Source organism: Mesoplodon mirus, assembly GCF_964341445.2.
Source record: "Mesoplodon mirus genome assembly, chromosome: 1".
Lineage (NCBI taxonomy): Eukaryota > Metazoa > Chordata > Mammalia > Artiodactyla > Ziphiidae > Mesoplodon > Mesoplodon mirus.
The window spans coordinates 5912573-5935017 of record NC_138976.1 but is presented as its reverse complement, the minus strand read 5'-3'; the positions used below and the strand labels follow the sequence as shown (position 1 = coordinate 5935017).

The 22445-nt window shown below is 58.3% G+C and overlaps 1 protein-coding gene across 1 annotated transcript in view; it reads left to right on the top strand.

The window, feature by feature from the left end:
* Positions 1 to 2253: 2253 nt before the first annotated feature.
* Positions 2254 to 22445, top strand: part of ASS1 (argininosuccinate synthase 1) — a 50993-nt gene continuing 30801 nt past the window's right edge. Inside the window, exons 1-6 of the mRNA XM_082614601.1 lie at positions 2254 to 2349; positions 9314 to 9423; positions 11333 to 11401; positions 13314 to 13502; positions 19357 to 19413; positions 21409 to 21483. Coding sequence (XP_082470727.1) covers positions 9319 to 9423; positions 11333 to 11401; positions 13314 to 13502; positions 19357 to 19413; positions 21409 to 21483 — 495 coding nt within the window. The 5' untranslated portion in view covers positions 2254 to 2349; positions 9314 to 9318. The remainder of the gene's footprint in view (positions 2350 to 9313; positions 9424 to 11332; positions 11402 to 13313; positions 13503 to 19356; positions 19414 to 21408; positions 21484 to 22445) is intronic.

Genomic DNA, 22445 nt, shown 5'->3' with positions numbered 1-22445 from the left:
ATGCATCAGGAAGGGACAGTTCTCTGGGCTGGAGCCATTTCTGCAGCAGGGAGTAAAGGTCCCCACAGCCTGTGGCCCTGGGACTGAGGCTCTGGCTCCTCCACCAATTCAATTTAAGCCTGAGCTAAAGTAGAGGGTTTGGGCTAGAGCTCCAGACCCTGAGTTCTAGTCCTGCTCTGCTACTTACATGCTGTATGGCCTTGGGGAAGATACACCCTCTCTCTGAGCTGCAGGTTCCAGTCTGTAAAATGGGGATGACAATACTAGCGACTTCATACAGGGTAGCCGTGAAAATCAAATGAATGTAAGCATAAAAGAGTGTTTAGTGATAACCGTGAGGGTTGTGGGTATGGCCCAGCTCTAACCAGACATCCTAGGGAATGCTGACCTTACCTCTTCTTCCACCCCATGCCCCCCACCCATCCATCCTAGACTGGAGGGGCTCAGCACTCACCCCATGCCCCCCACCCATCCATCCTAGACTGGAGGGGCTCAGCCCTCACCCCACCCTCTTCCTAAGGTCTGGGTAATGGGGATTCTCTCTGGGGCCACCATGACTTTGGGGAGCTTTGGAGAACGTTAGGTTTGCCTGCCCCAGGTTCCCTCTCCACTTCCTCTGCAATAAGTCCAAGGAGGTGGCCCCTCTCCATCCATGCCTTCCCCAACTTTCTCGAAGGGCAGTGACATCTTAGAGGAAGAAACGAGGAGACTCCAGGGCATGGAGACTTAAAGACAGGGCAGAGGGGATTCCTGGTGGTCTAGTGGTTAGGGCTCCGGGCTTCCACTGCAGGGGGCATGGGTTCGATCCCTGGTCAGGGACCCCTGAGGGAGTGTTGTTCTGTGGCTGCCCCTCACTCGCCCGCTGATAGTGTGGAAGGCCAGGGGCGGCTCTGTGAGGCCCCGAGGTGGCCCAGTGAGTGGACTAAGGGGTTTCAGCCACCATCCCAACCTCCTGCAGGAAGGTGACTCCAGTCACCACAGTCACCCAGCCCCACTGGGCTCACAGGGGCCCCCTTGTCATCACGGCCACTTCTGGGGCTTGGGTGCCAGAGGTTGGGGGGCTCACAGGAAGCTGCGGCTTTGCCTTTAAGTTGGTTTGATGTTTTCTCCCTCCTGAAGGACTCACAGCTACTCATCTGGCCGAGATGCTTGAGGGACTGGACGGGAGTGTGGGGCAGTGGGACAGGGGACCGGGAGGCAGAAGGAATAAGAGTGACTAGACCAGCAGCCTTCACCCCTCTCTGCAGAGGCTCGCTTTCTCTGGCTGCTTCTTGGTTGTAGGAAGGGGCCTGGGACAGGGCTGCCTCCTTACCGTGACCTACACCCCTATGTCTTTTCCATGATGGCTGGATGGCTAACCTGGCAGGGCTGCCTCAGGGCTCCCACCTCCAGGGCAGGTTCGGGGCCGGGAGGATTTGGGAACCTGCCCTCTGGGGGTGAGTCCTAACTGAGGCGTTGCCTTGGACAGGTTGTGGGACCAGCTGTTTTACTGGGTTGTGGTTGCAGTGATTGGTGCTTTGGGGCCTATAAACCAGGCTGGAAAACTTCTGACACAGAACCTTCTGGAGGCCAGACGGGACACAACTCCCCGTTTATTTTGTGAACCTCAATTTTCCCTGCTGTTCAATGGGTTAGCAGTGGGCCAGTCTTCTATTCACTATTTACTGGGTGCCCTTGGGAGTTTGGTCAGGTGCCAGGCTCTGGGGAGACAGCCAGGAACCAGCCCTGGACTGAGGGATGAAACCCCGACCTTCTAGGTCCACCTCCACCTCAGTTTTCTCACCCATACAATGGGCTCCGGCTCACGGGGACTAGAGAGGGGGGAAGGGAGGGGCTTTGAGGTCTGTAGAAAGGCCACCACAAGACAAAAATGGGCATGAAACTCACAAGCCTAAGGGACTTTTATTCCACTCCCACGGCGAAGCGCTTGAGCGTTCCCCACGGGCGAGGCGGCAAGTCTGGCAGGAGGGCCTGTCACCCTGTCAGTCGCGAGGATTCCAGCCACTACCGCGCCCAGGGGAGCCGCCAGCCCGCGGGCCGGGGCCGCCAGACCCTGCGGCCAGGGCGGGGGACCGGCCGGGAGGGTGTGTCGGCAGCTGGGTGGGCAGGAGGGAAGGAGGGAAAGGGGAGGAGCGAGGAGGGAGGGAAAGACCTGGCCCCGACCTCCCGCCGGCGGCCGCGAGCGCTGAGCCGCTCGACGAGGGGGCCGGGCCCGGGGGCGGGGTCTGTTGCTCTCTTCCTCGGACTTGTCCCCGGGCCCCGGCCCTGCCCTCTGCCCCGTGCTTATAACCCGGGATGCGCGCCGCAACCAGCGCTGCTCCGCCGCCTGCCGCCGCCGCCTGCATCCCGGTAAGGAGTCCCCTTCCCACTCCCCAGCCTAGGTCGCCCTCTGCCCGGACCCCACCGAGAACGAGCCGAGGAAACGGAGGGGGCCGCGCGCCCCGGGCTCGGACCTGGACAGGCGGGCAGGGGGCCGACGGCCGGACTCCTGTTGCTCAAACGCTTGGCGGCCGGATTCCTGGCTCCCTTGGGCCGCGGAGAGGGGGCCGGGGCGCGAGTCCGGGGATCTGAGGCGCAGGTTGGGCTACTTGTCGCCTTTGCGGGCCGAGGTCCTTTCTGGATTTTCCTTCTCCGATCCGATTTCCCTTATGCCGCGAGCCCCACAACTGGAGACCTTGGGAACCCGGGGCGTGTGAGGATTCCCGATTCTCTCGGCCCCTCTCTGGCCCTGGTCTCTGTCTCCGCCTCTTTTCCTCTGCCCGCAACCAGAGGTCCAGCCTCACCGCTGCGCCTCGCGCGCCCCCGGGGCTTGGGCATCTCGGCCCCTCCCACAGCCCCAGCCTCAGTTTCCCCCGGGCGGGTCGCTCCGGGCTCCGGGTGGCCCACCCCGTGCCTTGGGTGTGGCTGGGCTCCCTCCCCTGCAGGGGGCGTCCGTCGCGCGGCTCTGCCTTCTGAAAGGGCTCTGCGTTCTCTGGCCGGTGGGGCGGGGGCCTCGCCTGGCCGCGGTGCCCGGTTTCCGGCTGGCACTGGTCTGTGGGAGGGGCCGCTCGTCAGGAAATGTCAGCCGTCCTGATGCCTGTTGCCTTTGGCCCCTGAGGCGGCCTCGCCCTCCAGGGAAGGAGGGTCTCTGTGAAATGCAGGAAGCTCCTCTCCCATCCCGCCAGGGCTCTTCCCGTGACCTGGCTGCCTCAGTGCTCCTCTCTGCAAAGTGGGGCGTCTCCTCCTGAGAGCGGCGCGGTCTGGCTGCACATCCCGGCTAGGAGCAAACCTGTCCTTTCCCCAGGGATGGATCAAATCGGTCCTGGGCTTTGATCCCTCCCCTCCACACCCAGGCTGGTGACAGAAGAGGGCAGGTTCTGGAGGCCCGCAGACCCCAGCCCGGAAGGCAGGCACAACTCCACAACTGGGTGAGCCTTCGGGTCAGCCTCCCAGAGTCCTAAGCCTCAGTTTCTCCATTCGTCATGGCTGGCACAGGCTCAGGGCTCAGAAAACAGTAAGGGGATGTACACTGTTGAGAAGGGTGTCTGGGCCCGTTCACTCCCTGTGTCTGGGGAGCGACTCACCGAGTGCTACCAGGCTGGGTGTTCAGAACAGGAGACAGGGTCCTTGCCCTCCTGTCTTAGGTTCTGGTGGGGGAGGGAGACAGTAGAGGCAGAAACAGCTACAAAGGGCATGGGAACTGGATCGGAACTGGAGGAGTCTCCATTCTACACTCCCTCTCCCTGCCCATCCCCGTCTCAGAGCCAGGGCAGGGGGTCCTGTCCCGGTGGAGCCACCTGTGCGTTATGCTGAGAAGTAATTCTGGCTCTGCCGAGTGCTCATGAATGAGTGGTGAATGCCTCCGGCTGAGCGCCTAGATCCCAGGCCAGGCACAGGATAGGGTGGAGGGAGGCCCCCAGTCAGCACAGTCTGAGCCCCCCTGAGTACCCACAGGTGCCCCTGTCAGCTGCCTGCCTCCCCTGGGCATGTGTGGTCAGTTGGCTCTGATGGTAACCGTTTCCCTGGCCCAGGGCCCCAGGAGCCTGACTAGCGGGGGGCCAGGCCCAGACTCACCTGCTGGGCAAGCACTTTCCCATGCCCCATCTCATCTTCGTCCTGTGGGTCCTGGGAGGCAAGCCAAGACAGCCAGATGCCTTCATCCGAAAGCTGAGCGCACAGCCTCTGAATCGAGCGCGAGCGCCTTGCATCCATGCCGAGAGAGATAACCTCTGGAATTCAAGGTCTAAGGCTCTGATTTCTGCTGAAACACTTTGGGCAAAGTTGATCTACCAGGCCTTGGCTCCTCCCTGTGGGGCAGACGCCCTTCCCAGACTTGGGATAGGCCAGGCACCCATAGGCATTTCAATATAGTAAACAAATGAATGAACTCATGCTTTCTTCCATAACCAAATGCTCTGGAAAGGGTTTAAGTGCCTGTCACTGGGGCCTGGTGAGGTCCATTTAGTCTTCCTACCTCCTACCTCAGGACATTTTCGTCGAAACTGGAGACCCAATCTTCCTAAGCCAAGGCACTCCCAAAGGACCCCCCCCCCCCCCGTACCATGGGCAGAGGAAGTTTGCTGGAGTGGTGGTGTCCCGAAGAGAGCCTGGCATTCCTGATTTGAATCTCAGGCCCCAGGAGCTTGCAGCTGAGAGCCAGCTCAGGATGTAGCCTAGAGTACCCCTAGTGCCCTCAGCTTTCTCATCAGACGCAGAAATCCTTCCTCTGTGTCTCACCAAGTATGCAGATGAAATGAGCTGAGTGTGTCAGGCAAATAAACGTTCAGGCTGAATCCTGACACTTTGACCTCCTGGTCAAAGTGTGGAATTGCCCCCTAGCTCTATCAGACACGAATGAGCGCAGCAAAAGGATAAGAGTTGCGGTCCTAAAATGAGCAAACCCCTAAGTCAGGGAGAATTCTGTGGCCTTGGCGGAGCTAGGCTTTTTAGAAACTATAATGAACTCAGCTCGACTGAGTTAGAATGGAAGGGGAGGGGTTTCCAGGGGAGCATTCGTGTTGCTGCAGCACAGAGAAATAGAATACTGACCGGTGATGGTTGAGGATTTTGTCTGGCAGACAAGTAACGGGAGGGGGAGACAGTCTGTGGTCTCCTAGAGACCGAAGAGTGTAGGGCAGAGAGCAGTAAAGACCAGGTGGTCTGCAGTCAGCCTGGGTTTCTATCCCAGCACTGCCGTCCACTAGCTTGAGACCTGGGCAAGTCACTAACTTTTCTGAGCCTCGGGTTCATCATCTGTAAATAGGTGGTAATAATAGTCCCCGCCTTGACATGATGCACATGTGTCACTACACATAGTAACTGCTCTTGTCACCCTCCTAGCTTTGACATTTTAGAGCCACATGAATTTTCTTAGTGCTGAGCAACTGCCCAGGCTGGCCTGACACATTCACTGGGAGCTGGCAGGATGGGTCTGGCGGGGGCACTGGAGAATGCCCGCTGCCTTGCCAACTAAGGCCAGGCTGGCAGGCATCTTGGCATGAGGCCCTCTTCTTCCTTTCCCAGGTGTCCCTCTTCTGGAGCAGGATGTCTGGGCTGGCCCCGGGAGCATGCCCCCAGTGGTCATGTGCAGTGGTCATGTGCCTGGGAGCTGGGGCAACTGCCCTGCGCTCTTCGTGGAGGGTGGGGTGGCGGCAAGGCTGGGGCTGGGGGAGGCCGAGACTCAGGAGCCCCAGAGCCCCAGGAGTCCAGCCCCCCTGGGCTGGGGGAGGCTGAGTCCTCAGGCAGGAAGCCCGGTGTCCTGGGGTGTCAGAACCAGAAGGGCTTTCAAGCCTTCAGGTTGTTGTGCAGGCGGCGATATTGACGCCTAGAGAGTGAGGGGCTTGCCCAAGGTCAGCCAGGACCCAGTGGTAAGGAGAGTTTGGTGGGCACAGGTGTGGTACCCAGCTCTGGGCTCCTCCTGGAATCTCACGGAATCCACGGTCACCCTGTGGAGGGATGGGCTGTTCTTGCTCCCGTTTGCAGGTGAGCAGCTTAAGCTGCTTGAACCCAGGTCTGGAGGACCCAGCCACGGTGCTGTGCCCCTAGTCTCTTCCACTCTCCCTCCCCCAAATGGAGGCCTCAGCTTCCTTCAGTTTCTGCCCCACGTAGTCTGCCGGGATCTCACTGGCAGGGACCTCACTGGCTGAGGGAGGAGGAAGCTTCGCCAGGAAGGGCGGAGCAATGCCAGTGTCAGATTATATCATTGTCTCAGCCCACCTGCCCAGCTCATCTCTGGACGTGCACACGCAGACTCAAACGCCACACACACACACACACGTGTGTGTGTGTGTTTGAAGACACAGGTGCATGCATGCTGTCTCAGGTACATTCTCCCCAAGAAATGCAGGCACACATATGCACACGCATGCACACACACACACACACACCTGCACTCAGGCACACACTCCTGGGTGCACCCATTCCATCACGTGTCTCAGACCCAGAGGCTGAGGCCCTCTGTAGCCGTGCATGCACGTGGCCTGGCAGGCAGGAGGGGCTCACAAGTTTCCGGAAGAGAACGTGCATGGAATTCCAGACTTGGAGGGGATTGTAACCCTCTCTTTTTATAGGTGAGGAACTCACCCCCAGGCCGCAGAATCAGCAGCCTTTCTCTGAGTGCCTGCCATGTGCCAGGCGCTGAGAGATGGTCCCTGTCCCCACAGAGCTCACAGTGGGCAGTGGGGGCAGTTAGAATACATTGTGACTGTGCTGTGATAGGCCATGCATCAGGCACAGGGGGATCACTGAGGCAGAACAGGGCAGGCCCAGGAGGTCTGTTTCCATGGAGCTGCCCCTCCCCCACTCCGTTGCCCATCCTCTGGCTCCAGGGCCTTTGGGAGGTGGCACAGCAGGGGTGACTCTTGGGCCCACATCACCTCTCCCTGTCACTCCAGGGTGTCTGAGCCACCTGTGGCTTCCCAGACCACACCTTGTCCCAGGGTTCCCCTTCCTTGCGCCTCCCAGAGAGGGGAAGCCTTGTACTTATGAGTCCAGCTGATCTGGGTTTGAATCCTGACTCTACCACTCACCAGCCAAGCAAGGCCTTGAGCAAGTTCCTTAACCTGAGCCTCAGTTTCCCTGTCTCTAAACTGGGATAACACAAGTGGAGGACTCAGCTTATAATGGATACCTTCATTATCTTGATTGTGGTGATGATTTCCTGGCTGTAGATACATGCCCAAACTTACTAAATTGTACGCTTTAGATATATGCAGTTTATTGCATGTCAATTATATCTCAATAGAGCTTCACAAATATGCAACATTACACCCCCCACCCGACCAAACCACCAGCCCCTTCGCACACGAACACACGGCTGGGAGCACGCACACTGCAGCAGGGCGCTGGACGGGGCTCTGGGGCTCCTGAGTCTCCCCACTCAGCGAGGCTGCCCAAAGGGGAGTCCAGGGGCTGGGTAGGCTGGGTTCATAGCTTCTGGTGTCAGCCAGCTGCCTGCATTTGGTGGTTCGCTGAGCCATCAAGACAGATTCTGGAAGCCCGCAACCCACACCTCCAGCCCCAGGCACTTCCTACCTTGAGTCCTTCCTGCCTCCCTCCCACCTCCTCCCCTCCATCCTGGATGGCCTGTTGCCTGGCTGTGGTTGCCACGGGCATGTCTGCTGACCCCAGCTGGCCTGGGACAGCCTGGCAGGTGGCTGAATGCCCACCGAAGGGGAATTGTGGACATCCATCCATCAGAGCTGCCCCCAACCTCACTGTTCCATGAAGTCTTTCCCCTTCCAAGTCCAAAGGGCAGTAAAGACATGTGAGCCCTGGGACTGGCTGGCAGGTGGCCTGGTGAGATGCTGGGGACAGCACATAGGATGTGTTCTTGTCCCTCGGCTGGGCTGGGTTCTACTGCAAAGGGCTGGGTGACCACTTTGCCTCTAAACCTCCAGGCACACAAGAAGTCTTCAGTATACAGGAGCCTGCATCCTTGGGGAGAGGCCCTTCCGGATGAGTCCCACATGGATCTGTGCAGTGATGTCCACAGCCTTTCCCAATAGATTCTATTAAGGACCCTGACTTTGGTCAGTCTCCAGTGCAAATGCTCCCACCAGACACAAGCACACACCCAGGAAATGCAGGATGCTGGGGCCATGTCCATGGAGGCTGGAGACAGATGGACTGGATCCAAATCTGGCCCTGCCACCTGCTGACCGTAGGACCTCAAGCAAGTGACCTCGCCTCTCTGACCCTCGGTCTCCTCTTCAGCAAAGTGGGCACATAACAGCATCTACTCTCAGGGCCGTGTGGAGAGTGGGGGCCTGATGCAGCCCTAGGGTTCAAGGAGAGCCTTCTGGGTAGAAGGAACAGTGGTTGCAAAGGCAAGGAGTGAGGAGGCCCTGGTGCCTTCTGGAAGCTTCAGTGTAGCTGAAGAGAGGGAGGGATAGCGTGGGACACCTCTGTCCTGCTGCAGAAGGACAGATCCACCGTCTGTACGTCCTGGTTACCTTCCTCCTCTGGGCCTCAGTTTCCCCCTCTGCACATGGGGAAGTCGGTCTCTGAGCTCCTCCCAGCTAATCATTTTGGAGCTGAGTTCATTGAGGTGTTTGGGGTCTCTTGTGTTTCCCCTTTCAGAGGTACTTGCTTTTAAAAAGAGCCTAAAGTCCCATTGTGTGAAGGTTCACTGGGGCCCAGGTGGGAGAGGTCCAGGGGGGCATCCTATTCCCTGTAGAGCTGGGAGGCAGCCCTGCATGCTGGGAGGAACCCAGGTTCTGGAGCCAGACACAGACACGTGCTCTGTGACCTCGAGCTGGCCACTGACCTCTCTGAGCCCCAGTCTCTGCTGCCCCGACATGCGTGACAGCTCCTACCTCATGCGGTCATATTCGGGGTGCAGGGTGATCTGTACGAGTCCCCCAGGGCCATGCCTCACTCGCACTGGCCCAGCCTAGCAAGGAGCACTTCTGACTGGAGATGTGTGGGCTGCCCGAGCCTCAGGGCCACGGCCTCTCCCAAGTCTCCTGATGCGGTGCCCTCTTCGCGTCGTGACCTTGACCCTGTCGTCTTCTCTAGCTGGTGGGGAACTGGCTCCGAGACATGTCTCCACCTGCCAGGCCCCAGCGTGGTGTGTGTGGGTCCCCTGAGAGGGTGTCGGGGGTGGAAGGCATGAGACTGCAGGAAGGAACAGCGCCTCCGCTGGTCCTGATGTCAGACGAACATCCTGTTTCACACCTCGCAGTGGCGGCCTGTCCAGGGGATAAGACTGCCCAAGGCCGAGGTCGGGGCTGGGGGACAGGCCAGAAGGGAGCTGTTGGGAGGGGCTGGCGGACGGGGAGGGGGCAGGGCTGGCTCTGGGTCACTCACATTCTTCCTCATCTCCTCCCTCCAGACGAGATGTCCGGCAAAGGCTCCGTGGTTCTGGCCTACAGTGGGGGCCTGGACACCTCCTGCATCCTCGTGTGGCTGAAGGAGCAGGGCTATGACGTCATTGCCTACCTGGTGAGGGGGCGCCTGGCATGTGTGTCTTTCTCCTGTCGGCCCTGCTGTCCATCCAGCCCACCCACCTGCCCACTGTCACTCATCCAAGCCCAGCTCCCCGTCTCTAAGCCTGTCTGGAACTGTAGGAAAATGCTTCTCATTTACTGCGTCTTTCTCTTCATCTGTCGAGTGAACACCTTGGAAGTCCCCCAGGTCTGAGATGCCCGCCAGATCACGGAGGAGGCCGAGTCTCCATGCAAGTAACTGGACAGGGGGCGCAGGAGTGAGCGTGGCGGGGCTGCTGGGCCAGCCTGCCTGGAGAGGGACCAAGGGCTTGAATCTGCTGAAGGCCACGAGAAGGCATACAATCTTCCCCTTTCCCAAAGCCCTCAATAATTCAGCAAAGAGTGTAGGATCCTACACTGGCTAAACTAGACGAGCCCTTGGAGATCACCTAATTCTGGGATAGCAAATAGGTCACGGGCCATAGGTTATGTATGATGCCATCCCCCACCCAGGGTCCATAGCAGACATCCCTAATTAAACCAGCTCAACTTCTGATAAACCTGGACATAACCTCTGAATCTTTCTCCATGTGACTGTGCAAATTCTAGGAACCCAGCTTAAGCCAAACAAAACCAAAAATAAACAAAAAAGAAAACCAAAATAATACAGTTCTTCATATAACTGAGAAGCCCGGGGGTATAATGGCTTCAGGCAAGGCTGGATCCAGGTGCTTATCCAGATCTGCCTCCATCTCTGCTTGGCTTCATTTTTGGCCTCTCCACGGGGCAGGCAAGGCTCACATCATCATACCCAAGTTTTCCCACAGAAAGGAGAGCTTCCTGCAGAGACTCTGACAGAAGGGCCAGGGGGGACTCATTGACTGGCCTGAGTCCCTGCCCACCATGCATTTGTCAGTATGTCTGTGTCTCGGAGGGCTCGTCCCTACGGTGAGCAGGGACGTGATGTGCTCTCACCCATCCCTGTGGAAAGGGGTCCCAGGAGAGAAGTTTCTCTTTGCAGAGGAAGTGAGGATGGCACTCTGGGCAGGAAAAGTTCAGCTGTTGTCAAGAACCGTTTGTTTGCAGTTGAAGTCAGTCTACCATCCGTAACAGTGCTGACCCCGGGTCCCTCAGGTGGGGGAGGGGAAGTGCCTGGCTCACAGTTGCCTGCTGAGAGAGAGCCAGGGCTTTGAGCGGGTGCAGAGAGCCCGGGGTGTGTGCACCCTGTCAGCAGCAGCAGCGGTGGGCCGTCCAGATCCTGGGCTCCCCCCAGGCAGATTTAAAAGCTGGGTGACCTCAGAAAATCTGGGAAGATTCCAGAGTCTGTTGAGCAGAAGCCAGGGCCAACGTCTAGGCAGGAAGCCAGAGTGCAGCCAGCAGAAAAACATGCCCGTGTCTACGTGGGGCTGTCGGAACCGGAGGCTGGGCTCCAGCAGGGGGACAGCTGGGTGCCCATAGCCCAGGCCTCAGCCTCGAGCCGGCTCAGGAGCCCTGGGACAGTCAAGTTGCTGCACTTGGCTGGGGAAGTGAGCTGAGAGTCGGGCAGCTGCTGACTATCCAACCTTTTTACTGACTTTGGGGGAAGAGTTAGATGGGTTCAAGGGAAGCCTTAGACCTTCAAGGCAGTGACAGCAAATGTTGCAACCTAGCAGCCTGGGTGCACAGGGCCAGGCTCGGCCCGTCCTTCAACCAAGTATTAGCTCTGGAGAGTGTTACAGCTTCTCCAGACCCTGGTTCGCGCCCTTTCTCCTTCCTACTTTGACCTCAGCGATCCAGTCGAAACCACCACCATCTGAGGGCTGTTGTGTGTGAAACACACTTGCCCAGGGCTCACCCCAGGGTAGGGGAGGGGCCGGGGGGGACATCCTTCTCAGCTCTTCTTTCTGCCCCTGGGTTAATGCGTCCTCTCTGCTTCTGCTCCTCAGGCCAACGTGGGCCAGAAGGAAGACTTTGAGGAAGCCAGGAAGAAGGCGCTGAAGCTTGGGGCTAAAAAGGTACCAAGCGGGAGGCAGGGTTTGGGGCGGGAATGGGATTTGACCTGGTGGAGGCAGCTGTGGGGGGTCCTGTCCCAAAGCTCCTTGTCTCTTCCACGCCTTCCACCTGGTCCTCTTGCTTCCAGGAGTATAAGGTCAATTCCTTCTGCTTTTGGTGTGCAAAGGGCATCACCTTCTGGTCTCCCCCAGCCACTCTTCTACCCAGTCATCTCCCCAGCCCACCTCCCCATCCGTCTGTCTTTTCCTCATCCATCCATCCACCTGCCCATCCCTCTTTTACCTTGCTGTCCATTCACACATCCACTCACTCATCCATCCCTCATCCATCTACCTGTCCATCCCTCCTGGCTCTCTGTCCATCCACCCATCCTTCCATCCATTCAACAGAATCAGTGCATTGACTGAGCATCTAATCATGTGGTGAGCAGGCCCATAAGGTGAACGTGGCCAGCGTGGTCCCTGCTCACATAGGCTAACAGTACAAAAGAAACGCAATATCTGCAAAGCACAATAAAACACAATAAAACTCACATCAGAAGTATTAGGAAGCTGTCAAGTTCACGGTGTCAGATACAAGTTTTCCATAATTCTAACTTTTACTGGAAAGCTTGGCAACAAATTCTCAGTTTTCCTTGAAGTGATGGGGTCACTTCATTCTTATGAAAATGTTGGCCAAAAACCCAAGTCTGCATTGACCCTGTTTTGTCTGTCGGTCCTTTGTTCAAGAACGATGTTCTATGAGAAAAGGGGCTAGTTGAGCTAATAACTCACTTGTGAATGCAGCAGATATGCTTCGTGTATATTTCACATTTTGTACTCGAGTTGAGATATAACAAAAGTTAATCATTTTTTACTGCATTTTCAAGACCACTCTTTTTTTTTTTTTTTTTTTTTTTTTTTTTTTTTTTTTTTTTTTTGCGGTACGCGGGCCTCTCACCGCTGTGGCCTCCCCCGTTGCGGAGCACAGGCTCCGGATGCGCAGGCCCAGCGGCCATGGCTCACGGGCCCAGCCGCTCCGCGGCATATGGGATCCTCCCAGACCGGGGCACGAACCCGTATCCCCTGCATCGGCAGGCGGACTCCCAACCACTGCGCCACCAGGGAGGCCCCAAGACCACTCTTAAGAGAAATCTGCACTGTGAGAGCAAGGTATGAGGAACACCATGTCTGCGGAGTGTGGTGCCTCTGCCCTGATTTGTGCTAAGGTGCCAGCCCCTTCCCCCATCATCACTTTTGCATATTCAGTGTGAATGTCAACAGCGTGAAGAAGGCACATATCAACTGAGTATCATAAAAAATGTTTTCAGTCTCCCTGAAAGGGTCTGGGGAACTCTAGGGGGTTTACATTTCGAGAATAATTCCTCTAGATTAGGGTTTCTCAACCTCGACACTATTGACATGTGGCTGACTGTCCTGTGCATTGTAGGATGTTTAACAGCATTACTGGCCTTTACCCACTAGAGGCCAGAATGACCCCCACAACCCATCAGTTATGACAACCAAAAATATCTCCAGATATTGCCAGCTGCCACCTGTGGGACAAAATAATCCCTGGCTTTTGTGGATTACATCGAGATTTAGATCTTAGATTTAGATCTTGTTTCATCTCAGGCCCAGAATGCTATGTTGGGAGGGATTTAAGGACCACATCCAGTTTCACCTGGATGGTCTATCAGGATCGATTAGTAATGTCTGCCATGAGTGCAGGAGGGAGAGTAACTGCATTGTATGCTGGATTGACTTATGATGTCTACTACAGATGCAGAAGGGAAAGTGGAGGTACAGCTTGCCCTGGGATCCATTAACAGCATCTGCCTTAGATGCAGGCCCCTTGAGGCCCCTGGGACTCTGCTTTCTGGCTGCATCCCATCCCTGCCCAGAAGCTCCCTCTCATGGGCTCCTCTCCCCCTAGGTGTTCATTGAAGACGTCAGCAGGGAGTTTGTGGAGGAGTTCGTGTGGCCCGCCATCCAGTCCAGCGCGCTCTACGAGGACCGCTACCTCCTGGGTACCTCTCTCGCCAGGCCCTGCATTGCCCGCAAACAGGTGGAGATCGCCCAGCAGGAGGGAGCCAAGTACGTGTCCCACGGCGCCACAGGAAAGGTGAGACCAGGATGGACGGCTGGGGACAGACAAGGAGGCAGGGGTCCTATGAGGGGCACACAGGCAGCCAGGCAATGGACGGTCCTCAAGCAGTTGTAGGTTCTCCCCCAGCACAGTCAGGCATGCAGAGGACAGACTGGCCCATCCAGTCTGAATAAGAGGAGTGGTTTTAGTAGTGAGTTAGGGACGACCCTGCCCTGTACCCCGAGTGTGTGAGGCCCGTGTGCCTGTTCCACATGCGGTTTGAGCAGTGTCACCCCGTTTTGCAAACTTGCTGCTGAGGCGCAGGGACCAAGGTCACTGTGGGAGTCTCCGTTTAATGCAGTAGGCAGGGTCAGAGACCACGAGGTAGCAAAGGGCTTGAATCCCAGCTGTGTGGCCTTGGGCGAGGCCCTTGCCCTTCCTGAGCCTCAGCTTCTTCACTTGCAAAATGGGGGTGAGGCCTTGTCTTAGTTTCCCGGGGCAACAGTACCACAGACTGGGCAGCACCAGGAATGGATCCTCTCACGGTTCTGGAGGTTTCGGAAGTCCAAAATCCAGGTGTTGGCTGCCATGCTCCCCCTGAAGGCGCTAGGGAAGGGCCGCTTCCGGGCTCTCCCCTGGTTTCAGGTAGCTCTGGTGTCCTTGGCTTGTGGGTGCATCACTCCAGGCCTACATCTTCATATGGCCATCTCCTCGGGGCATCTTCACATCGCCTGCCCTCTGCACGTGTCTGGTTCTGTGTCCAAATTTCTCCTTTTTATCAGGACACCGGGTCATACTGGATTAGGGCCTGCCCTAATGACCTCATCTTAACTTGATTACTTCCGTAAAGGCTCTATCTCCAAATAAGGTCACATTCTGAAGTATTGGGGGGGGCGGTTAGAGCTTCAACTTATCTTTTGTGGGAGACACAGTTCAACCGATAACACACCCGCTACTTCCGGCCTTTGTGTGCAGGAGTGCAGACTGAAGGACGACCCTGGGGGTGGAAGGCAGGAAAGCCCTCAGCCCCTGTCCCGCAGGTGGCAGGGCTCAAGAAACAAGATTCCTAACGATGTAGGCGACTGTAGGCAGTGTTACTCTGGAGTCACGAGCTCGCAGTTAGCGGACACGCCACCAACAGCTTGCTCCAGTTTGGGGGGCAGGGGGCCTACCTCTCAGCACGCATGTCCTGACCTGACCCAGGCCCGCCCCCGACAAGGCTGGTCGAGGCAGTCGGGAGTCGGGGAGCAGGCCCTGGCTCAGTGTGACGTAGGGACACGCACAGCTCAGACTGTGACAGAGGAGGTGTGACTTGGGGGTGGCCTTGCAAACAGTCGCCCCACCAGGTGGTCGTGGTGTCTTTGGAAGCTCACTCATTTGCTTGGTGCTCGGTCAGCCGGCTCTTACTGGCGTCTGTACAGGGCTGAGTGCGTGCTGGACACCGGAACAGTGTTGAACTGCGCGGGCCCTTTTTCCTGCCCTCAGGGGGCCTGTGTCCTAGCGAGGGAGAGAATGGATGCAGGAGAGGGTGGCAGTAGGGTCAGTGCCAGGGGAGCCGAGGGGGAGCCGAGGGGAGCCGAGGGGAGCCGAGGGAGCAGCAGGCAGGGGCCGAGGGAAGGCTGTCGTGCAGAGCATGGCCCTGAGGGAGGAGGAATGGGCACAGGAAGAGAGTGCCAGGCGGAGGGAACAGCCTGAGCAAAAGCCTGGAGACGAGGGTCCTGAACGTGTAGTGGGAGCTGTAGCCTTGGGAGGAGCGGCTGGGCCGGGGCCATGCTGCGGGGTTTGGCTTCAAACCCCCAGGTTGGACAGGGGTGGCCAGTGGCCCTCCCCCACCCCCATGGTACGTAGGGGATTGTTCTGGACTGAAACCATGGGCTCCTGTAAGAGAAGCGGACTGGTGAGCGTGGCCCTAGTTTTCACTAACACCCTAGTCGTGAGCACATTTTGAGCGGGGTGGTGAGAATCATAGGCGGAGCAGTGGGTGGGCCGGGCCGTTTGGGCAGAGACCTGCATACCACCTTCCACTCAGGCGGTAGGAGAGAGTACAGAGGAACCCAGAGGTTCAGGACTTGGGACTTCGGGGCCAGTATAGCTGGGTTCACATCCTGGCTCCCCTGCTTTCACACTATGTGACTTCACCCCATGAGTCTCAGTTTCCTTATCTGTAAAATGGGAATAAAATAGAGCCCGCTCATGGGGCAGTTGGGAGCTGTGAGTAGGATCATTCCAATAAAGAGCTCAGCATAGACCTGGCACGTCATAAACACTCAATGAGGGGGAAGTGCCCTGATCGCACGATCATCAGACCTGTACTGGGGCTTTGAGAACAAACATCAGTGCAGAATGAACCTCTGAGACATCTCACCTGTCTGTGATGAAATGAGCTGGGCAGTGAGCTCCCTGTTCCAGGAGGTATTCAAGCTGAGGCCAGGAAGTGAAGATTATGGAAGGGCTCCTGCCTGGAGAAGTTCCCTCCAGAAGTACCATCAGGACTGAGGAAGGGTGACTTTCAGGGCTAGTGGAGTGAATGTGTGTGTGGTGGGTCTGCCTCTGGCCTGGGAGGCTCTTGGGGGCCAGGGAGAGACACCCCCCCACACACACTGGACTAGCTCACATGCAGCTGGGAATAGCTGCCAGCGGCTGTGTGCGCTGCTCCATTTGGCCACAAGAGGGCACCAGAGGTTTGGGTTTGAGGCCTTCCGAGGCTGACCCTGCAGGGAAGCGGCCCTGGCCACTCAGGGTCCTGTTTCCCACTCCGGTTCTGCGGGGCTTCGGTTCTGAGAAGAACACCCTCTGCGGCAGTTCTGTAGCCTCTTGAGATTTGGGGACGTCCCTGCAGTTCATGCTCAGTGTCCACAAGGGGGACAGTCAGACTTGAAACAGCACTGGGGGGCCTCCAAGACCAGCAGCGGGAAGGCCAGAGGGGATGGTGGGGCCCGGTGCCCCCCACCCCGAAATCTCCCATCTCTTCTGGGGGTTGATGGGCAAGGCGTACTCCTGTGCCTCAGTTTCCCCTTATTTAATAGGACCTGGAGAAGCCCCCAACAGCCTCTGCAGACAGTTTCCTAGAAGAGGTGGGTGTGAGTGAGGAGGAACTGGAGGGCCTGGACTGGGGTCCAGAGGGACGCCAGGCTTGAGGCAGGGGGTGGTGGGGAGGGAGGGGCCAGCTACCTGCAGGGGCTGGTGGCCTGCTTGGCTCGGGGGGAGGGGGGCTGGGGGGCACGCATCAGTGACTTTACACATCAGGAGATGGGTGTCCAGAATAAGTGAGTGTGGCCTGCAGGAGGCTGGCACCCAGGGGCAGATCTGGGTAGGACACTTGGCCGAACTTTCTGCAAGGGATTCACAGTGAAGAGAAAGAGCTGGGTGTAAGCAGACTGCAGGGGGGCTTCCCCAGATGGGGAGATTCTAGCAGGGACCGTCCTGAGCCCCCGGCCTCTCCCAGCTTCTGGCTCCCGAGTCGGGCGATGGAGAGACCCAGGGCCTCCGGGCCCTTGTTCCAGCCCCGCCAATGTCGCCTTCATGCATTGGCTCACTGAACCCCCCACTGAATACCTACCCATCCCTGGCTGTCCTCCACTCACTGGGACACCCATACAGGGGACTTGGGAGCCCTGACCCAGCAGGGGGTAACGGTGATGCTGAGACCTCCAGGGGAGTAAGAGTTAGCCAGGGAGGCCAAGGAGGAAGGGCATCTCATGCCGCAGGAACAGCTTGTGCAAAGGCCTGGAGGCCAGAGGCAGCTTCTCACCCAGGGCCCAGCCCAGGCGGCACCTGGTGCAGAGAGAGCTGGGGTCCACCCCTTCACACCCCGCCGGGACCCTGAATCCTCCCCACCAGAGAGCTGCACAGAAGCTGGGATGGCCCTTCGAGGGCCCCCTTCCTCCCCCCAGTTTTGGAAGAGGGGCCTGGAAATAGGAGCCTGAGACTCGGGAAGGGGTGTGGCGGCAGGAGGTTTGTAAATGGCGCCATCTGTATGGCGAGGCCAGGAGCAGATGGGAGAGCCCCGTGCAGTCCCCGAGGGCGCAGCACCCACACTTACACATGTATATCAGCACGTGGACACACACGGGGTGTGTGGGACCTGCTACACCTCCTCCCCGGCCCCCGGGAACCTGACAGGGCCACCCTGGGGCTGGGGCTCCTGGGGTCAGGGAGGAAAGGATTGGACACGCCTTGGCTCTTGTCTGGGACAGAGTTTGAACCTGGGGAGCCTGTCTGGCTTCTGAGAGGGTCTCTGGCTCGGGAACAGATGGGTGTCCCCATGGCGATCCTGATGGGCAGACCCCAGCCCGGCATGCCCGTCCAAGGAGGCACAAGCTGCCATTGTGCTGGGGGAAACTTGAAGCCCTGGAGAAAAAAATCATCGGGATATGCAACACTAGACCATATGCTTTACGAATCTAAAATAAGTCTGCTTTTTACTGTAGACACCATTGCTCCAGGAACTGTGCTGGTCACTACCCCTCGGGCAAGTAGTATGGCCTGTGCCTCAGTTTCCCCATCCGTGAGATGAGGATAATAATAGAACCCACCTCAGGGGCTGCCGTAAGGGTTCAGTGAGTTATGCGTGGGGCTCAGACCCGTTACCTGATGACTGTGAGCTATTAGGATGGGAGTGGTGCCTGCTGGCTGTGTGTCCCTGGGCAAGTGACTCCTCCTCTCTGAGCCTGAATTGCCTCATCTGTAAAACAGGGTTAAAAATCCCGCTGGTGCCAGGTGGCTCTCCTGTGTGGCAGCCAGCGCATGGTAGGTGCTCACTGAAGGGATGGGATGGAGGGTGAGTGGGGCGGCTGGTCCCGCGCAGCTTGTGGCCCCGGGAGATACCGAAAGAGGAGCGGCCTCGGCCCCTTAGCTCCTGGCTCCGAGCAGAGGGGCTGAAACCTGTATTTCCGCGTCGCCTGACAAGACTCCGGAAAATAACATGTTATCCCCGCTGCTGCCTTGCTGCGCCTGTACAGTTTTCACAGTAGGCGAGAGGTCCCTCTGATATTTCCACAGCGCTTAAGCCTCCCTCCAGGCTGCCGAGCTGATGGGAAGTGGGCGGGCGGCTGGCAGCCATTGTCTCTGAGGACAGGACGCAGGCACGGGGAGGCAGGGCCGCCTGCCCAAGGCTGGTGGAGGCCGTGGGGGCCCAGTGCCCGGGCTTGGGCCAGGCCCTGTGCCCCTGGACGTGTCCCTTCCACCTCTGGGCTTGTTTCCCTCTTGTGCAGAGGAGCCCTCGGTGGTCACCTGGATCTACCCCTCCCCCAGCCAGCCACCGTGTAGACAGGGAAACAGGCTCCCAGAGGAGATAGGACTCCCGGTTTTCTGGACAAAGCACCGTGGAACCATGGGAGTGGGGTAGGCGGGGCCAGGCAGGTGGGAGGCCCTCGGGAAGAGGCTGACAGTGTGGGCAGCTCGGGGGCTGCCTGGAGTCTCGGCGGGGCCAGGCCTCCAGCCCTACATGTGTGTGCACCCCCTGAAGTGCAGACACACGTGATGACCCGTGTGCACGCCCCCTCACACACCAGTGCACACAAGGTCACGACCATCACAGCTCAGCACACAACGGGCACGTGGGCATCTTGCGGACACATAGACACACGTCCTGCACACTTGAGTGCCCGCGCAGCTCAGCTCTGTACTCAGGGAGTCCTGGGTTCGAGTCCAGAGCAGAAAGCCCTCTCCAGGAAAGCCCAGTCTTCATCTTTCAAACAGGCTCGTAGGACCCACCTCAGAAGGTTGTGAGGTTGGAGGTGAGCACATGCGGGGAAGGGAACCACCCAGGGGGTCCGCCCTGAGTGGCCCTCGGGTGCATCGTTGCAGGTCACGCCGCATGGCCCCCGCCCCCGCCCCCCGCAACTGGTCCCTGTTCTGTGGCTCCTGACTATCCCGTTTTATGTTTCAGGGGAACGACCAGATCCGGTTTGAGCTCACCTGCTACTCACTGGCCCCCCAGATTAAGGTAAGATGTTGCTCGTCCTCCTAGAGGGTGGGCGCTGGGGGCTGAGGCCCCTGGGGGTGTGGGGCATGGGGTTCTGGGAGGTTCTCCAGACAGGGGCCTTGTGGTGGGTGGCGCCCTTTTTCCCCATGGAGAGCTCCCTTCACTCGCGCCAACTGCAGGGGGTCAACACTCTGTCCCTGACCATTTGTCCTTCCCAAGACACCGCCCAGGTGCCTGGGTGGGTCAGGCACTGGACGGAAAGATGAGGCTGCCCGTCCGCCAGGGTCCTTGCAAAGCCGGGTCTGGCTTCCCGGGTGCAGATTGGAACCATTCTGAGACACGGTTGGCCAATATCTGGGCTGCTCACAGCCCTCTCAGCCCCAGTGGGGGCCACCCAGCTAAGGCCCTCCTCCTCCCGGCTGCCCGAGCCCTGACCCCCGGGGTCTTGGATTCTTTCCTAGGATGGGAACCAGTAAGATCAGGCTTCTGGGTATCCAGTGCACAAGGCCGAGCCATAGACATACACTGAGTGTCACAAACACAAGACCCAAGGGTGATTGCAGTTTTTCTAGTGGCCATGTAAAAAAAAAGAAAAAAACCAAGATAAAAAGCAACAGGTGACATCATTTTACTATGGTTTATTGAACCCTATGTATCCAAAATGGTACCATTCAACATGTTATCGATGTAAAAAAATGATTGATGTTTTACATTCTTTTGGTACTAACCCTTTGAGACCCACTATGTGCTCTACGCTTAGCTGGGACCGGCCACGATTCGGGCCTTGGTGGTCACACGTGGCGCCCAGGTGCCATCTTGGATGGCACAGGCAGGCGTGGGTCCAGCTCCTTTGAGGCCACTTCGGGCGAAAGCTACAGAAAACGTGCCCCTCCCGAGCCCACAAGGGTCCCTAAGGGGTTTCATTTTTTTTCTTTTAAGTGGAACATCTTTCTCTGTCCCTTTAACCAGCCAGCAGCTGCTTTGGGGGTGAGAGTGGCCTGGAGGTGAGCAGTAATGAACTCTAATGATCTGTTTTGACCCCAAACACCAGGCGGCTGAGAAGCCCCCGGAAAGTAGCTGCCTGTTGATGCTGTAGGCGGGTGGGCGTGAGGCCCTTCCCCGACCCCCATTCTCTGTTCCCCCAGCAGCTTGGGGGGCCAGGGTGTCCGGTTTCTGGGTCTTTGTCTGCACAGGCCGAGGCCAGGGTGGGATGGGGCTGGGGACAGGGCCCCAGGCTGGTCTCCGGGAACTAGAATGAGACCAGAGGGTGCTCCGCGCCCAGGCACTGCTCATTCCAGGCCTGGGGGACCCCACTCACGCCACTCTCATCAGCTTCCCAGCCCGGAAATCACACCGCTTCTCCGTCTAGATGACACCTCCACCCCAATTAGGCTGCTGTCGGCAGAGGCAGGGGCCTGGCTGGCTCCACGGCTGAGTGGGAGCTTTTGTTGGGGACTTGTCCCCGACCCCCCAGGCTGGTGGGATGAATTCGGTCCCTTCAGTCAGGTTCCAACTCCCTTCCTTTCCCCAGCCAGAGCAGCCCCGGGGGAGGGGGAGGGGAGGGCAGCGAGAGGGGTGGGCCAGGGGACGTTGCATGTCGCGTGGGCCTCACTGCAGGGCCAGGCAGTGCAGCTGCAGCAACGTGAACCCCTCCTTAGTCACCAGGGGTGCGGGGTCCTCGCCCTCTGGACAGGGGTGCCATCAAGAAAGTTGAGGCCTCTCTAGTTCAAACCCTCAAGTCTCAGTTGGAGAGACTGAAGCCCAGAGGGGCAGGGACCCGCCTGGGGACGCACGGCCATTCTGCCACAGAGCTTGGGCCTCTCCAAAGCCACCCTCCAGGATGGCAGGCCGTGTCATTCCCCTGCCCAACGGGGTCCCCCTGCCCACACCCCGTGGGCTACATAGAGCCCCCACCCAGGTGCCCAGTGGAGCCTCAGGCCCCTTACCAGAGCGGCCAGCTCTGCGGCTTAAAGCCAGGAGAGGCTGCCCGGGCCTGACTCCTTGCCCCGTGTCCAGGTCATCGCTCCTTGGAGGATGCCCGAGTTCTACAACCGGTTCCAGGGCCGCAACGATCTGATGGAGTACGCGAAGGTATGGCCAGACCCCACCCACCATCACCCCAGCCCTGGGCCAGTGCCCTCCAGGCACAGCCCTCCAAGGGGGTTGTCTGGGCCAGAGGCACGAGGCTGGGACTGATACCCACGCCTGGAGACGGAACCTCTGCCCTGGCTGCTACCCTCTGCCCCGTTACACCTGTTCCCTGGGCCGGCTCCGCAGAGATGTGGTCACTGCCAGGGGCATCTCCCAAGGGAGCCCGCCGACCGCCGAGCAGGAGGGCGACGGGCCCCCTCTGGTTCCTGTTCCAACTGCCACCTCTGCGGTGTGTGTCACTCAGGGGACGGGCAGACGGGGGGTGTGGGCCCGGCTGTTCTGTGCCCCTCCGTTACCTCATTGTCCCCAGTGCTTTCCCAGGGACAGGTAGGCGCTCCGAGGGGCAGAGGCAAACAAAGACTTTTGTCGCACCAGCCCTTTTGAAGTACAAGTTGCAGTAAAACATATTAGAAGTTTTGCATCAAGATCCTTAGCCACTCCCCAGGGTACCTTTCTTTTTAGCGACTCGATGGCAGCCCTTGACAAACAGCCTCAATCAGTCAGACAGGGGAAAGCAACCCCGTGCACACACCAGAAAATTGCTCGGGGTTTTAAACAGCAGTCACCAGGGCTGGCTGTGAGCTCTGGCCGCGGCCAAGGGGCCGCGTGGTAGGGGACGCTGCGGGGACGCAGCCCTGCCCCTACCGCCAGCATCCCATTAAGACCTGGAGAGCTTGGAGGAAAGCTCTCCTCTACCATCTGTTGTTTTATTATTAAAAGGGGAGTTTACAAGAGCAAGCCCATATGTTGCCAAACAAATTTTCAAATAGCAGAGCTATTAAGAGAACAAGGTTAGGGGCTTTTTTCCCCTCCTCGGTCTCCTTGATGATACAGAACACGAAGCACGTTTTATCTTTAAGAGCAATGAATGGAGACCCCCGCCCATCTACATTCTTACGCCT